Genomic DNA, 16,692 nt, shown 5'->3' with positions numbered 1-16,692 from the left:
TGTACCTCCCTCCCTCCCTCCCCCAAGCCAGGTCAATGGAGTGTGATTCCCACAGAGGCCAGGGCTTCAGTGGCCCAGGCGGGACAGAGGGTGGGGTCCCCATACATGGTACCCATGAAGTCCCGCACGAAGTCGGGGAAGCGCTTCTCCATGATACTGGTGCGCACTGCGCTCATCAACCGCAGCTGTGGAGAGATGTCAGCTGTCAGCCAACTGCGGACACCCGGGGGACCCTCGCCGCCCCTTTGCCATGCCTGTGTGCCTTGGGCATGGGCACACCTGGTAGGCGATGTTGTGGACAGTGAGGTGGTGCAGGGAGGCGGTGTTGTCACTGTGGAGCAGCGCATGCAGGAAGGCCCGGCTGTGCCTGTGGACAGGTGTGCGCTTAGCAGCGCCGGGTCCTGGCCCCTCTGCGCCCTCCCCTGGCCCCCAGGCCTCCGCTCCCCCTACTTCTGGCAGGTGGGACAGGCACACGCAGGGTCTATGGGGCGGAAGTCCTTCTCATACTGCTTCTTCTTCAACTGCAGGGTCCCCGTGGGTACCAGGGCGGAGCCGAAGCGCTGGGGAAGGAGGCAGGCGAAGGTGGTCACCCAGGTCTTTCCCCTCCCCAATCCCACCTCCTCTTTGTCCCCCACCAGGCTTCCCCATCTTCCCCCTGCCCAGGGCCTCACCGCTGTCCGCGTGGGGAAGACACAATCGAACATGTCGCATCCGAGAGCCACACAGACCACCAGATCAGTGGCATAGCTGAGGGTGGGGCCACGGGGGCAGGGGAACAGAGAACTTCATGCCCTGCACACACACCCCACCTCCACCCTCAGACTCCCCCGGGATTGGGCCCCGTTCCCCACAACCGCCCCAAGGAGGGCCGTGTCCTCCTCAGCCCCTCCCCAGGCAGGGTTATGTCCTCCCCACCCACCCGACACCGCCCTGGCCAGGCTCCCCGGGAATCGGTTTCCCATAGGTGGCGCAGTCTCCCATCTCCTCCACATACCCGACCCCCATCAGGTATCGGGGCTTGTCCTTAGGCAGCTGTGAGGTGCTCAGAGCCACCATCTTCCAGAACTGGCCCTTGCTCTCACCCCCGCTCAGGCCCCCGATGGCAAAGCCAGGCACGTCCCTCTTGGTCATCTCTGCAGATAAGGGGCAAGGTGAGGGGCGACCAGGCTTAAGGAAATTGCTCCTCTTCCTTCTTTCCCCCAGGGTAGACTTTGCCCAGACCCTCACCTCCCACAGGAAGAGAGAGAGAGAGAGAGAGAGAGAGAGAGAGAGAGAGAGAGAGAGAGAGAGAGAGTGTGTGTGTGTGTGTGTGTGTGTTTGGGGGGACCACTGGCGACCTCATGGGCCTGCTGCATGTGCAATCGTTTCCCTCAGAACTCAGGAGAGGCCCACAGCCCATGCTCCCTTAGCAGAAACCTAAAATGAAGACAAATGTGTTCCCAAATTTCTCTCAATTCTAGAACAGTGAACACCCTATATGCTGATAACAGCCCCACTATCTAACACTGTAACATTTCCGCAGCAAGATGCACACAGTCTCCTCAAACTGGGGTAAGTAACCACCCAGCTCAGGTCTTACCACCAAAGGAACTGCCTCTGCCTGAGCGTGTTGGAGTCCAGAAGAGAGTAATTAGGCTGGAGACCTGCAGAGAAGGAGCTGCAGGTCCGCGCTGTTGCTGAGGTGTGGGTAGCTTAACACTAGTTCTGGGCCACATAGGCCAGAGGCTGGGTCTGAACCTGGGTTTGGCCTCAAAGCCCAGGCTTGTGTCGGGCCCCAGCTGCCCAGTTCAACCCAGAGCATCAACAACTAGCAGGGGTGGGTTGTTCAAATGCAGCTTCCCAGGTCCCCCTCACCCCAGACACCCATCCTGTCATGGGGGAGCACCCAGGTGGTCCTGGGGCAAGGAGAGCTTCCGAGCACGTTCAGAAGCGCCACCAGGTGGAGCTGGTCAAACTGCAAGTACCTGGGCAATGAATCTGATGGGGAAAGACCAGGCTGGTGGGGTTTTTTTTTGAATCAAAGAGAACAGAAAATACCAGAAGGGATCTCACATATAACAGTAACATTTCACAAAGCCTTGGTTTCCGCTCTCATGCATGTACTGAGCCCTGACATGAAATGAATCTGTAGGTTTCTATCCATTAAAAAAGCTTATTGGAGCAGGACAGGGGTGGAGGTGAGGGGAGCACGGTTTGAGGGCAGTCTTCCTAGCCGCACACACTGATGCGAGATACAGGAGGGATACTGAGCAAATTCTCCCATTTTTTTCTTCACTCTGACCCCATGACACTGGAGTATGTTCCCACTTTACAGAGGAAGAAAGTGAGGCTCAGAGAGGACAAGCCACGCTCCCAAGGGTGCACAGCCAGGAGGCAGAAGGTCAGGGGTTTGGATGTAGCCTGATGGACTCCAGAGCCTTGCCCACAACACCTCACTGCCTGTGGGCCCCCAACTCTGCCTCACCTTCATCTCCACGGCCACGGCTATGGTTCAGGCCTTACTGTTACCCTTCCCCCTGGGCAACCCCCACAGCCTCCTTATGGGCCTTCTGCTTCCTGTCCTACTGGGATTTTTCTATGATGCCCCTTGGTTGCTGTCACTCTCCCATCCAACAGCCCTCTATGCTCCCAGCACCACAGTGTGGTGTCCCAGGGCCTATAGGGTTAGCATATGCCCTGAGCCCACCGGACCCTGTGTGTCTTGCTCCCCAGGGAGGAGAACAGTGCATTGGTTAATGCTGTAGGTTCTAGAGCTCAAGGCCTGGGTTCTAACCCCAGTTCTGCAACATCTAAGATGTGTGGCTGTTAAGTGACCTCACAGCCCTGTGCCCACTTTCCCCTTCTTTGACCTGGGGAACCGTGTTGTCCCCACCTAAAATGAGGAAGGCTATGAAAACTCAATGGGTCCATCCGGTATATGACCAGCATTTGGCATAGTATCTGGTGAACAACTAAAAATTGAGAGCTATTGGAATTCCTATTATTCTGCAAATATTCTACATGTCCACTCTGGGCCTTTGCTTCAGCTGTTCCTTCTTCCTGGAGTGCCCACTGTCTGAGCACCATCACAGGCCAGGCCCATGTGGGACCCTCAGCGATGGACAAGGCCTGGTACTGCCGGTACATGGCTCTACCTTCAAGGCAGGTGGCCCGGAGATCTGCGTCCAGCCCACCCTGAATGATGGCGAAGAGGTTTTGCTTGTCCGGTCGCCGATGGGCTGCAATGCATCGGTCCAGCCAGCGGATTGACCTGTCAGAGGTCCCCAGTCACAAGCCCGAAGGGAGTAGGGGAACAGGCTGCAGGTCCAGGATCCCCTCCCCTGACACACACACACCTGTGCATGGCCTCCTCCACACGTGGCCCTGTCACAGTGCTGCTGACCACATCGTCCAGCTGCATGATGATGTCTGAGCCTGGGGGGGAGACAGGGACACTCACTGAGAAAGCCCACGTCCTGCTGGGGACGAGCTGGACCTCAGAGGTCCCTTCTTGCGTCTTCCTGACTCCCACTTAGCCTCCTACTCTGTTTATACAGGAGCCAGAGAGAGCTTTCCAGAAGGTACATCTGAGCTTGCCCCATCCCAGATAGAACCCGTTGCCGACACAGAATAAAATCACACTTCTGTGAGTTTATCCTTCAAGAACAAGATACTGTGCATATAAAGCGACTCATCTTGCCATAGTGGGCAACATCACAGTGGGAGCCCAACCACCTGGCAACGGGGGTCCGGTTAAATAAACCATGGTCTAGCCCTTAAAAGAATGTTCCTTTCCTACAGTTCCAAAATCCAGAAAATTCTCTAAGCCAAATCTTTTTCTTATGCTATGGCATACTCATTTGCAACAAAACCTGAGACCTAGGGTTTTCTAAGATCCCATTTGTGGATGAAAATTCATAAATGTTAATGCAACAGAAGGGCAGTGCATACCATATGGTCCAGTGTATACCCCAAAAGAACTGGAAGCAGGGTCTCAAAGAGATACTTACACCCCCATGTTCGCAGCAGCATGATTCACAGTAGCCAAAAGGCGGAAGCAAGCCGATTGTCCATAGACAGAAGAATGGATAAACACAATGTGGCCCATCCATAAAATGGAATATTACGCAGCCTTAAAACGGAAGGACATCCTGACACCTGCTACAATATGGATGGACCTTGGGGACATAGTGCTCAATGAAACAAGCCAGATGCAGAAGGACAAATCCTGCGTGATGCCACCCTAGGGGGTCCTTAGAGGAGCCCCATCCACAGAGACAGAAAGTGGATGGTGGGAGCCAGAGGCTACGGGAGGGGCTGGGGGTCACTGTTCCATGGGGACAGACTTTCAGCTTTGCAAGACGAATAGAGTTCTGGAGATGCACGGCAGGATGGTTTCACAACAGCGCAAACATACTTAATGCCACTGAATTGAACACTTACAAATGGTTACAGTGGTCAGTTTTATGGTATATGCATTTTGCCACAACTTTTTAAAAGTTAAGAAAAAAAAAAGCGTCAGAGTGTGCTACCCCGACCTCGTGCTGTGTTACATATGGTATGTATGAGCCCTGTAAAATGTAAAATTCTGACCCCAAGAATTTCAGATTAGGGACTGTGGGCTAGTATGTCACAAAAAGCTCAAGAAAATATTGCCAAGATGTATCCATATAGGAAAAAAGTGCAACACCCTAAACAAAGATGGGGCAGCTTGAGAATCGATAGGGACTGATCTGACTGCGATGGATCAAGACACATTGAACACATTCAAACCCATGAGTTCATGGTGATCCTGAAAAACTATAGATTAGCTCATCATTACTACAGGGTGCTGAGTAATCTATCCATGAAAACTGATAAATAAGGGAGAGAATCAGTCCCACTTCTCCTGCATGAACTGAACTACTTGGGTCTCCCAGGAGTTGGTAAGAGATGTTTCTCCTTACAGAAGCAAGCTGGCTAATAAATGAAGGAAGCATGACAGAATGACAACATCACCATTTTGCAAAACTCTAAGAGCACAATGGTTCCAGGCAAGGACCACTGACGGCACCGAGGAGAAGTGGGGTGGCATTAGGTGCCCCCTGATTGCAATACACACAGCGAAGCCATCTTGCCAAAAGGAACAAGAACTTGAACCTGGCTCCAACTCCAGTGCTAATGGTAAACTTACAGGAAATCTAGAGGGCAGAAGAAAACTGCTAATGACACCAGAGGGATGTGATCCTCCAAATTCAGACTGTGGGATACACTAAAGGAGAAAGGAACCAGTTTTGTCAAGAAGCAAATTGCTCAAAAAAAAGGAGCTGGGAGGAGAAACCTTATAATATGTAATATATATGTAAACTGTATATAATATGTAATATACATAATATATATTAATAAAGTTAAGGAGCCTTTCAAACCATTGCAGTGTCTGCACATTATTTGGATCCCCAAACCAACAGGATTGTGGCACTTAATAAACAACTGGAATTTTAAGCACTGGCTAGATATTGGATGATGTTACTGAATTATTATTAATCATTTTAGGCTGGAATGATGGTATTATGGGTGTTTTAAAAACCAGCCCCTATAGGTTGACATCTAAAATATATAATGAGCTCATACACCTCAACAAACAAAAAGCAAATAATCCAATTAAAAATTGAGCAGAGGACCTGAACAGACAGTTCTCCAAAGAAGAAATTCAGATGGCCAGCAGACACATGAAAAGATTCTCCACATAGCTAATCATCAGAGAAATGCAAATTAAAACCACAATGAGGTATCACCTCACACCACTAAGGATGGCCACCATCCAAAAGACAAACAACAACAAATGTTGGCGCAGATGTGGAGAAAGGGGAACCCTCCTACACTGCTGGTGGGAATGTAAACTAGTTCAACCATTGTGGAAAGCAGTATGGAGGTTCCTCAAAAAACTCAAAATAGAAAATAGACCCATGAATTTCACTTCTAGGAATTTACCCTAAGAATGCAGGAGCCTGGTTTCAAAAAGAGAGATGCACCCCTATGTTTATCGCAGCACTATTTACAATAGCCAAGAAATGGAAGCAACCTAAGTGTCCATCAGTAGATGAATGGATAACGAAGATGTGGTGCATATACACAATGGAATACTATTCAGCCATAAGAAGAAAACAAATCCTACCATTTGCAACAACATGGATGGAGCTAGAGGGTATTATGCTCAGTGAAATAAGCCAGGTGGAGAAAGACAAGTACCAAATGATTTCTCTCATATGTGGAGTATAAGAACAAAGAAAAAAACTGAAGGTGCAAAACAGCAGCAGACTCACAGAACCCAAGAATGGACTAACAGTTACCAAAGGAAAATGGACAGGGGAGGATGGGTGGGAAGGGAGGGATAAAGGGGAAAAGGGGGCATTACGATTTACACACATAATGTTAGGGGTGGGGGCACAGGGAAGGCAGTATAGCACAGAGAAGACAATTAGTGACTCTATAGCATCTTACTACACTGATGGACAGAGACTGTAATGGGGTGTGGGGTGGGGACTTGATAATCGGGGGAGTCTAGTAACCATAATGTTGCTCATGTAATTGTACATTAACGATACAAAAAAAAAAAAAAAACAACCCAGCCCCTATGTTTTAGAGATAAAATGAAAATTCATCTATACAGGATGTCTGGGATTTGGTTTGATACAATACAGATGACCTAAGGAGATTAAGAAACTAGAAACATGGCAACAAAAAAATTAAAATAAACAATATATAGGGTTACAACTATAAAAAATAAAATAAATGAAGCATATCCATTCAATGGACTATTATATATTTGGCTAAAATATAGGATACAAACTTACAATACAGATGACCCTCAAAAACATTATGCTGAGTAAAAGAGGCCATTCACAGAACACATATTGCATGATTTCATTTACATGATACATCTAGAACATAGAATATAGAGACAGAAAGTAGATTAGTTAGAACTAGGAGGGGGGAATGGAAAATGATTGATAATGGGAACAGGATTTCTTTTTAGGATGATAAAAATGTTATGAAATTAGATTGTGGTAACGGTTATACAACACTGAAAATACTAAAAATTCCCAAGGAGAAAATATAGCATTGAAAATAATAATAAAATAAAATAAAATAATAAAAACTACTATACGCCAGGCACTGCAGCAATGAGATTTTACAGACATTACATCACTATTCTTGTGAACTAGCCTCATTTGCGTTGGCTCACCTGAAGCTCAGAGAGGGGGAGTGACTTGCCCGAAGCCACGCAGCACGAAAGAAACCGGCCCGCCTCACCTCCACCAGCCGAAGGCAGGGGAAGGGAATGGTCCCCGGGATCCGCTCACCCAGCGCGTTCTGTATCTCCACCGACCTCTCCGGGCTCAGAAGGGTCTCATCGCCGTCGTAGGGGGAGCGGAAGCGGACGCCTTCCTCCGTCACCTCGGACAGGGACACCAGGGACACCATCTGGAAGCCGCCGCTGTCCTGGAGGAAACCCCACCGCAGCGCTGTCAGGGGCGGGGGTAATAGGGGATATCCACCCCCAAGGAGGGCCGTCGGATCCCGGCTCCGACCCCACCTCACCGTCAGCAGATTGTGGGGCCAGTTCATGAAGCCGTGGAGACCGTGGGCTTTCCGGATCAGCTCTGGGCCCTGGGTTGGTGGAAGAAAGGGCCAGGTCAGTGATGAGCGCGATTCTGGATCTCATGTTGGGAGGGGCAGGGCTGGCCAGCTTCGATCCTCCCTGGCTCTCTCATGCCCAGCACAAGACCTGGGCCGCCCCGAGAATTCGATACGCGATTGACATTTGGAGGCGTGCCCGGGCCTAGGGAATATTCGCTCCAGGGCTCCCCACGCCCTGCCGCCGCCCCGCCCGGGCGGGGCTCGCCCACCGGCCTCAGACCCAGATGGTAAGTGTTGCCAAGGCAGATGCGGCAGCCCAGCGCGTCCAGTTGCTCGGCCGTGATGCCCTTCATGGTGGCCTGCGTGCCCACTGGCATGAACACTGGAGTGGCCACCGGCCCATGCTGCAGCCGCAGCTCGCCTGCTCGGGCCCTGGAGCGGCTACACTCGGCCACCAACCGCATGATCCGCGGGGCGGACTCTAAGGAAGTTGGGCTGGCCGCTGCCGCCATCTTGACTGCCGGGACCACGTGGATATTGGAACACCATGGGCGGTGCCATATTGGCTGGTGTCACGTGTTGCGCAACGCGAACTAAAGCTCTGAGAGCGTCGAGGCCATGGCAACGGACGCCAGCGCGCTCGTCCCCGCGGAGCGTCCAGTCCGCTCCCCAGAGCCGCGCGCTGGCACGAGTAATCAAAATTGTGTTGGTTTCAATCCCATCCCGGATACTTCCTCGCTCTACAACCAAAGCCTGTCTGAGCCATAATTTTTTTTCTCCATAAAATAGAATGAATAATATAACAAATCGGCATAAAAATGTGAAGATTGAATAAGACTGATGGATGTATAGACATCTTAACAAGGTGCCTAGTACAGGCTTTTGTCTATTTTGTACATTGATATGTCCCAAAAGCTTAGGACAGGACCTAGCACACAGTACGTGCTCAATAAACATTTATTTATTCAATGAAAGAAGGAATCCCAGACTTACAGAAGAGACTGAGGCCCAGAGCCTGGCTACATTTATTCATTCATTCATGCAGTGTACACCTACATATACATCCTCAATAATGACAGCCTCCATGCTACACAGGGATGAGAGAGGCTAAGTCACGGATTTATTGAGGGCTTGTTATGTTCCACTAATAATAATATAAAATATAAAATAATCGCTATCGTTGTTGAAAAATGAGCTGGTATCTGTTATGGCCAGCAGAGGGCGCCATTGCCCCCCAGAATACTCCTCAGAGGACCACTAGACTAAACTGGGCTGATCTGAGCAGCTCTGACCGTCTGTCTCTACAAACCCTTAATGCCGATTTCTCAGGGTGATGGAGAGTCCCTACGTCTGGAGAACACCTACTACCCAGGAGGACCACCACAGGTCCTTTGCACTTGCTCTCCCCTTTGAAACACTCTTCCTTCCTGTTCACTCTTTCTCCATACATAGCTCACAATTTCACCATCAATTGCTTCTGACTCCCACAATCTTAAGAATGCTGCACGCCCCCATTACTCTATACGCCTGTAACTCATTATACTATTTAGAACCTCTACACCTTGACAATGTGCGCCTTTTTACTCCCATTTTAGTCCTCTCCCCTGAATTCCCATTCCCCCTTTACAGATCCCTCCTTGACATGTCCACTGGGTGTCCATAGGCACCGAAACTGTATGTTCAAAGCAAGATCCAAGCTTGCCTTCCCCCTTCAATGTTCCCCTTCTGAGTGAAAGCAGCTCAGTCCTTCCAGAAGTTCAAATCAGAAACTGAAGGACTGCCCTTGAGCTGTCACTGTCTCACTCCCTATATCTGATTTATCAAAAATAAGGCTGCTCTGCTTTCAAAATCTGTCAGTCACTTACCAGGTCTCGTGTTGATTCTCACCTGAATTGTGAGTAATCTGCTTCTACAGACAGGCAAGGATGCAATGAGTAACCTTGCATTTAGGTCATTTCACATAGCAGCAAATATATCTTTAGGAAAAATTCCCAGCACCTAGATGACTTGGTCAAAGAGCATGATATAAGATATGACTAAATACTCTCCATAGGGTTTTGACAGTTGCGCCTGGACCAGCCAGCAGTATGTGGAAGTGCCTGTTTCCGCACAGCTTCTCCAATACAATTTCACCTACCCACTTCATAGGACTGTGGAACTCTGTGTCATTTTTAATGTGCATTTCTCTTATTCCCAGTGAGGTTTGTTTGGCATCTATACTTAATGGCCACCTTTTTGAAACACTGCCTTTCTATATAATTTTCCTGGCCTCATCCTCATGTTTTGCTTTCTTTTCAGTTTTTTTTCCTTCATTTACTCAATAATATAATGATTAAGAGCCAACACTGTCAACACTAATGGAGCAGTATGCCCAGTAAACCCTACACTATCATTGCTTCATTTGACACTCACCATACAAGGTGGTGGGTACTATTACCATCCCATTTTATGAATGAAGAAACTGAAGCAGAGATGTTTGCTGACTTGCTTATGGTCACATGTCTTGTAACAGGAATTGAAATCTAGTCCTCTCTGAGGTCTATGAAGCCTCCCTCTTACTCAGTTTCTTTTCCTGAAGGAGAAGGCAGTATTAAGGACTATGGTACAGAGCAGGGGTGAAAGGCTGCAGCCAGATGGATCCGTAAGGTGGGATTCAGGCTCTGCCACTCAGAAGCCACATAGGAAGTGACTCTGATCAGATGATGGCTACTTTCTGAGTCTCAGTTTCTTCACCTTTAAATCGGGGCAGAGGTACACGGGACCTGGGACACGGTAAGTGCCCAAATACATACAGGAATACACATCCAATAAGCATTATGGAGCACCCACTCTGTCAGGCTGTATACTCATTGCTGGCAACACAGCGGTGAACAAGCAGGCAAAAATCCATACCCTGGGAGAGTGATCAAGAAAAATAAGTAAAACATATCTCAGGTGGTGATGGTGATGAGTGCTGGGGGATGATACAGAGGGCAAGGAAGCCAAGAAGTTGAAGGCGACTATTTTAAGGGGGATGGTCAGGATCAGACCAGACTCACTGAGGTGAGATTCAAGTTAAGGCCTGAAGAAGAGGGACGAGGCATGAGATCTGAGAGCATGTCAGGCCGTGGGAACAATGAGAGCAAAGGCCCTGTGGTGCGAATATGCCTGGAGTGTCTGAGGTGCAGCGCGGAGGTCCGTGTGGCTCAGGGTGTGCGGGAAGGAGCTAAAGATGAGGGTGGGAAGGTCAAAGCGACAGGTCCTCAAGACCTCTGGTTTGAGGTGAGGACTCAGGCTTTCGTCTGAGCCAGATGGGAGGGTGGGGGTTTCTTGGCAGCGCGTGGAGTGAAGCGAGCTGTCACCAAGAAGTAAAGTCATGGGTGGAGGTGGGGTGTAGCCGAGGTTCGGTGGCATCTGCTTTCAGGTTTGGGCTCCGCTCGGCAGGGAATGCTGAGATCGCGGATTTCAGAACGCTGGACAGCGCCGCGCGTTGCCTGGCGACCAGGGAAGCGCCCCGGGGGCGGAGCCTGAGAGTCCTATTAGAAGCGGTGAGCTGTGCGCACAGGCCGCGGGGGCGTGGCTGGAGGCGGAGCTTACGACGTCCAATTGCCAGTTTGCTGACCTCAGAGATGCGGTGGGCCAGTCACCGGGCGGAGACTGCCTGGGGCGGAGCTCGGGAAAAGCGCCTATTTGGAAGACGACACCTTATTTGGGCAAGGAAGGGGGAGCGGGGAGCGCTGGGCGGCCTGGGGGCGAACTGGTGGTGGCGTGGAAGTTCGCAAAAGCGGGACCTGGGCCGGTTTCTCCGCGCCTCACATGGAGGGGCGCGCATCTGCAGACTAGACCTACTAGTTTTCAGTAGATCCCCACCTCCCCTTCCCTTGGGATTGCTGCAGCTGCCCGAGAGTTTCTCCCAAACCGAGTGGGTGGTTGGCCTTCAGAGCTGGGGACTGAGGACCTGGGACCAAGAAAGGCAGAAGTCGTGTTTCTGGGCTCCGAGAGGGCAATCCAGAACCTCTGGAAGAGTGTTGGGGGCTTCAAATACCTTTTGTTTAAATTAGAGCCCTGGAGCCCAGGAGTCCGGTGGTTGTCTCTAGAGGTTGTTTTCTCTGGTTTATCCAGGCGGGAGTGGGGCTGCCGGTGATAATAATCTGGCGAGGGTGCCCAGTAGGCTGAGCTTAGGTACCAGCTTCTTGCGCAACACTGGGAAGTCCACGGGCGCAGGACTGACTTCCGGGTAGTGACCTCTGTGGCCAATTCCTTGGCATTTCTGCTCGCCTCCCCACAGCACAGCAGAGAGCATTGATCCCAGGCCCTTTGCTTCCTGGATCCGGAGGCAAGGCCGGGCCCCTCTGGATCTGCCTGAGACAGGCAGTTTTCACCCTTCCTAGGCAGGAGCTGTTTCCTCACCAAGTTCAGCGGACTCTGCTGCCTAAGTCACTCCAAACCTCAACTCGGATATTCCAGAACTCAAAGGTTTTTGCTGGCCACCTGGCCTCCATTCCAACCTCTCCCCACACATCTACTCCCTGGCCAACAGCTGCAAGGGCTGTTCTGCAAAGCATGACCCAGCCTGGGTTCTTCCCAGCTCAGAACCCTTCCATGGCGCCCCACTGCCCTAAACCAAGATCGGAACTCCTCTGCTTGGCCGTCAAGGCCCTGGACGGGGTGGCCCCGCTGACATCCAGTCACACCTTTCCCCCCACGCGTCCAACTTCAGCTTCTTGATGTCAATTCCCACCACCCAGTTATTTTTGCACATGCTGTTCCCTCTCACGGTATGGACTTCACTCACCCTAACACATCCGGTCCCGATTGAACCACCCAGTCCTGCTTGAAACACGGAAGCTTTCTTTCGACACTCCCTGCCTGAGCTGGGACAGGGACCTCTTGTTGCCTGCAAGTTCCGAGAGGGCAAGAAGCAGGTTCACTGCTATATTCCCAGGGTCCAGTACTGGACTGATAAACACCACGCAATAAATACATGTGGAGGGAAGGAAACAATGAACATGTGAAGTTTTCATTTATTCTGCCATGGGTGAAAATGACCATTTGGGCCAAGGCTTGCTGTACTGTTGCCCCAAATTGTTTTGAGAGGTCTCAGAGCACAGCCAGCGTAGGGCTCACCTTGAGGCCCACAGCCCCGCTGCAGAGGGCCAGGCCTAGGTGACCGTATCTGAGTCCTTAGGGGCAGGGCAGGCCCTGATGACTACACAATAATGGTTAGTGGTCAGGAGGAGAGTGAAATGTTTCCCTGCTAGGGAGGAATATAGCGGGGCAGCTGGATGGTGACTTCAGATCAGACTGGGCCCCAGCCCAGAAGGACAATCAGGGCCACAGTGACTCACCTATATATAGAGAGAAATCCTGGGTCTGCGCCCCCATTACTGCCCAGACACCCCCTTTCGTCACCAACTTCCAATGCCTCCCCCTGGAATCAGTCCAAACGGCCTGCAAGCACTCCCCACCCCCACCGTCTGAGGTCAATCTCAGCCCACCACACACATGTCCAGCTGGTCTGTCATGAGGTCTTTCTCCCTTCCTTCCAAAGGCATCCTGAGCCTTCTGGGGTAGTGCGTCCAGTCCTGGGTCACTGATCCCTGGGCCTATCCACCAGGACACCCCATCCTGATCAACCTGCTGATCAAGTGTGCACACCACCAGTCTCTTCTGCTGATGTTTCTGATCTCTGTTGGTGACAAAATGCATGACACCTTCCTCCAGCAGCACGTGGGCCAAGGATTCGCCGGAGCCACAGCTTAGTGAGAACCTCCTCCATGCAGACTTCCTGGGCTTGGAAAACCTTGGTTAGCGCTAAATAGGTGACACACGAGCGCCCAGGCCTTCTCCAGTGCTCAACCTGTCAGCCACATCTTCCTGAACCCAGCTTCCTGGGACGGCAGATCCTGAAGGCTGAGATACCGCTGCTGGCCGCTGGCACCAATAGGGTCCCCCAGCACAGTTAGAGTGTCAAGAGATCTGTGCTGCTATCTAGACTTGACCACAGTGATCCTAGCCAAGGCCAATCAACTCGCAGGGCTATGCCAGCTGGGCTGAGAGTGGAACCTTCACTCAGCCGTGCAGTGGGTTGAATGGTATCCCCCCAGAGAGTATGTCCAAGTCCTAATAGCTAATACCTATGAACGTGACCTACTTGGAAAGAGTCTTTGTAGATCTAGTTAAGGATCTTGAAATGAGCTCCTCCTAGATTAGGGTGGACCCTAAATCCAATGACTGGTGTCCTCACAAAACAAGAGGAAGTAGCTCTGAGACAGAGACTCACAGGGAGAAGATCGTGCGGAGATGCAGGCAGACTGGAGTGATGCTGTCGCAAGCCAGGGAATGCCAGGAGCCACAAGAAGCTGGGAGAGACGAGCCACGATCCTGCTGCTCAGATGTGCTCCATGCTCTTGGCAATGAACTTCTTTCAGATCAACAAAAATCATCCTGGCCCTGGGAGCGACTCTGGCTAGACCCAGAGACTCCAGACTGGCACCCACTCAGATAAGCTGCCGGGGCCTGGCCCTGCCTCACAGAGGATGACCACGGCACCAGGTCCCAGCTCCCTGAGGGCTTGTCTCCGCATCAAGACAGCCTGGAACAGCTTTCTCCACCGCCTTTGTCAGGATTCCTGCTCTTGGTAGATCTGCATTCAGATACTGACCGTGGCGGTGCTGGTGGCTGCTTGGAAACTGGTCACAGGCTGACACTGTTCAGGATGCAGGCCCAGGGTGAAGGCCTTAGGCAGGTAGGCTCGGTGGTCCACCCCTGTGATTTCTGAGTGATGGGGGTTCCATCCACACAAGCTGAACCCTCTCACCTCAAACACAAGGTCCCGATGATCTTGCGTGGGTCTCTGTCCTATAGCGCCTCAGTGCATCTGGGAGAGAAGACACAGGCCATGGACGCTTCCCATCAAAGCTGGGGCGGGGACCCATCCCTCAGATCTGCCTCGTCACCACTGGTGCACACCCTCGAGGGTCTCAGGGCACTGCAGGCCACCTCTCGGCCTGGCTTCACGTGGGACCTTCTCCCTGGGCTTGATCCCCTGGACCCTGGGGCCCCCTGTGCTCCAGCAGAAAGCCAACTTCTTCCAATGTCTATTTTTTAGTACAGAAGCTTTCTTTTGCCTCTCAAAGAAGGCACCTCTTCATCCTTTGAAGGCACACTGGATTTTCTGCATCAGTTGAGTGATTCTAAGTCAAGAATGGTTTTGAGCTTTTCTCAAAGGCTGTGGTTAATACAAGCACAGGAGGTGCCTGGGGGAGAGGCAGTGGACAGCGCCTGGTCTGAGGGATGAGAAGGAAGCCTGCAGAGGGCGGCCTCAGGCCCTGTCCTCGGGGCTCTTCCCAGAGGCCCAGCTGCAGCCTGCGTAAAGGCAGCCGGAGCTGACGTTCAGCAGCATCCTTGGCCTCTGCCACGCTAACAAACGTCCCCAAACACTCCAAAATCGCGCAGGACTGAGAAGCACTGCTCTAAGGAATCTTGTGGGGACAGGGTGGGCCACTAAAAAGAACCCCGACTGTGTACTTGGAGCCTCTGGATAGGGGTTGGCACCAGGGGGGCAAGGCTGCAGCCACAGGCACAAAGCGTCCTTCCAGCACAGACGGTTCCGTGGCAGAGTTCCCAAGACCCCAAGGTGCTTCAGCCAGACTCAATCAGCCTTTTTCAAATTAGGTTACACGTACCACACCTACGAGGACATTTTACTCCATGGTGATGGCAAATTGCCCATAACACTATAACCAGAATTCACAGAGCAGAAAACAAAACATGCTGAATTACGTGCCCAAGCCCCAGCAGGGGCCGCTGTAAGCTGCTCCGCAGGCTACCAGGAGCAGGCGGTGGACCCTGCAGGGACACCTGTCTGGAAGTTCCCAGGTAATGATGGACTGGCCCCAGCCAACCTTGGAGCAAAGGCATCTAGAGGCCTGGAGCTGGGCCCTCTCTAGTGGCCGGGGACTGCCCTGCCGTCCCCGCCCTGCTTCCCTTTTGCTGGGAACAGTCAAGGAACCTACCCATCGCACTGCTGGTGGGTCAGACACCCAGGCCTATGACGGGCGTGGTTTTCTTTTTCTTTATTTGTCTACATTCAGCTTAATTCAGATGTGCTGCCTGAATGATCCAGACATACAAAAAAAACCCACTCTTTCCCACTGGTTTTTAAAATAAAATCTTCACTTATAAAACTGAAACACTAAAGCATTAAAATACAGAAAGCTTGTTTAACTCACTTCACAAAAGCATTAACAAATGACGTATCCCTTCTGTAACTATTTGAAGACAAACTGAGTTAACACTAATACCAATTGTAAATAGACAGAGGGATACTTAACTGTAAAAACTCAAAAAAACTACTTGGACAAAGTTGTAATGGCAACTAACAAACCACTGAAGACACGGAGTCCCAAACACAGCTAAATATGGGTCACAGGACGGGTCATGGGAGTGACCAGCTGCACCTCACAACACGGTAACGTGGACAGGGCAGGGCAGGGCGGAGAGGCCTGGGGGGGGGCCGGCTGACATGTTAACTGTGATGCATAAAACTGAATCTTACAATGGGGTGGGGTAAGTGCAGAAGGTACAAATCTTCACCCCTCGGGGCTTTATCTGTACTGGTAGTTCATGCTGTGGTCTGCGTTTCTGCCGTAGCCGCCCTGTGAGGACTGGTAGGAGCTGGGAGGGCCGCTGTAACTCTGCCCGGACCCTGGGGAATTGTAGTTCGACTGTGATGAGTAGCCTCCTAAGGGAGAGAGGGCAGGTTAGAGGGGAGGGGCACGGCCCACCCCTGGGACCACAGCTTAGGACATGGCCAACCCAGCTGCGCCCACCAGCAAGCTGGCAACAGGTGGCTCCGCTTGCTCTAACTGCTGTTCCTGAGTCACCATGTCTGCTGGTCACCAGCTCCCTGTGAGGTGGGACCATCAGTCCCGGGTTTACGGTGAGGGCGGGGGGGTATCTGCCCAGGAGCAGATGTATCTGAAATGGGCTGTAATGGGCTGAGCCTGCCGTCCTGAACCAGGGGCCACCCATCGGGCTAACCCTCAGTGCCATCAGCATTTTTCCACAGAGGGGACAACATTTAGGAGTAGCCCAACTCCTAGGTGTCTG

At 51.5% G+C, this 16,692-nt stretch overlaps 2 protein-coding genes across 5 annotated transcripts in view; both read right to left on the bottom strand.

Annotated features, from left to right (window-relative positions):
- On the bottom strand, nucleotides 1–8,158 carry QTRT1 (queuine tRNA-ribosyltransferase catalytic subunit 1). Its single transcript, XM_017662057.3, has 10 exons — nucleotides 7,869–8,158; nucleotides 7,561–7,629; nucleotides 7,323–7,461; nucleotides 3,336–3,414; nucleotides 3,135–3,250; nucleotides 995–1,133; nucleotides 672–747; nucleotides 451–560; nucleotides 280–367; nucleotides 1–185 (listed from the first exon to the last, which is right to left on the bottom strand). Exons 1-10 carry the CDS (start codon nucleotides 8,109–8,111, stop codon nucleotides 33–35), a joined length of 1,212 nt encoding a protein of 403 aa, XP_017517546.3. The 5' UTR covers nucleotides 8,112–8,158; the 3' UTR covers nucleotides 1–32.
- A 4,426-nt stretch (nucleotides 8,159–12,584) lies between these two features.
- Nucleotides 12,585–16,692, bottom strand: part of ILF3 (interleukin enhancer binding factor 3) — a 28,398-nt gene continuing 24,290 nt past the window's right edge. For all 4 annotated transcript variants that reach the window (XM_073220348.1, XM_037003480.2, XM_037003481.2 and 1 more), the window contains one exon: nucleotides 12,585–16,324. In XM_073220348.1, coding sequence (XP_073076449.1) covers nucleotides 16,188–16,324 — 137 coding nt within the window. In that variant the 3' untranslated portion in view covers nucleotides 12,585–16,187. The remainder of the gene's footprint in view (nucleotides 16,325–16,692) is intronic.

Source organism: Manis javanica, chromosome 13, assembly GCF_040802235.1.
Source record: "Manis javanica isolate MJ-LG chromosome 13, MJ_LKY, whole genome shotgun sequence".
NCBI classification, from domain to species: Eukaryota; Metazoa; Chordata; class Mammalia; order Pholidota; family Manidae; genus Manis; species Manis javanica.
This window is presented reverse-complemented; position numbering and strand designations above follow the sequence as displayed.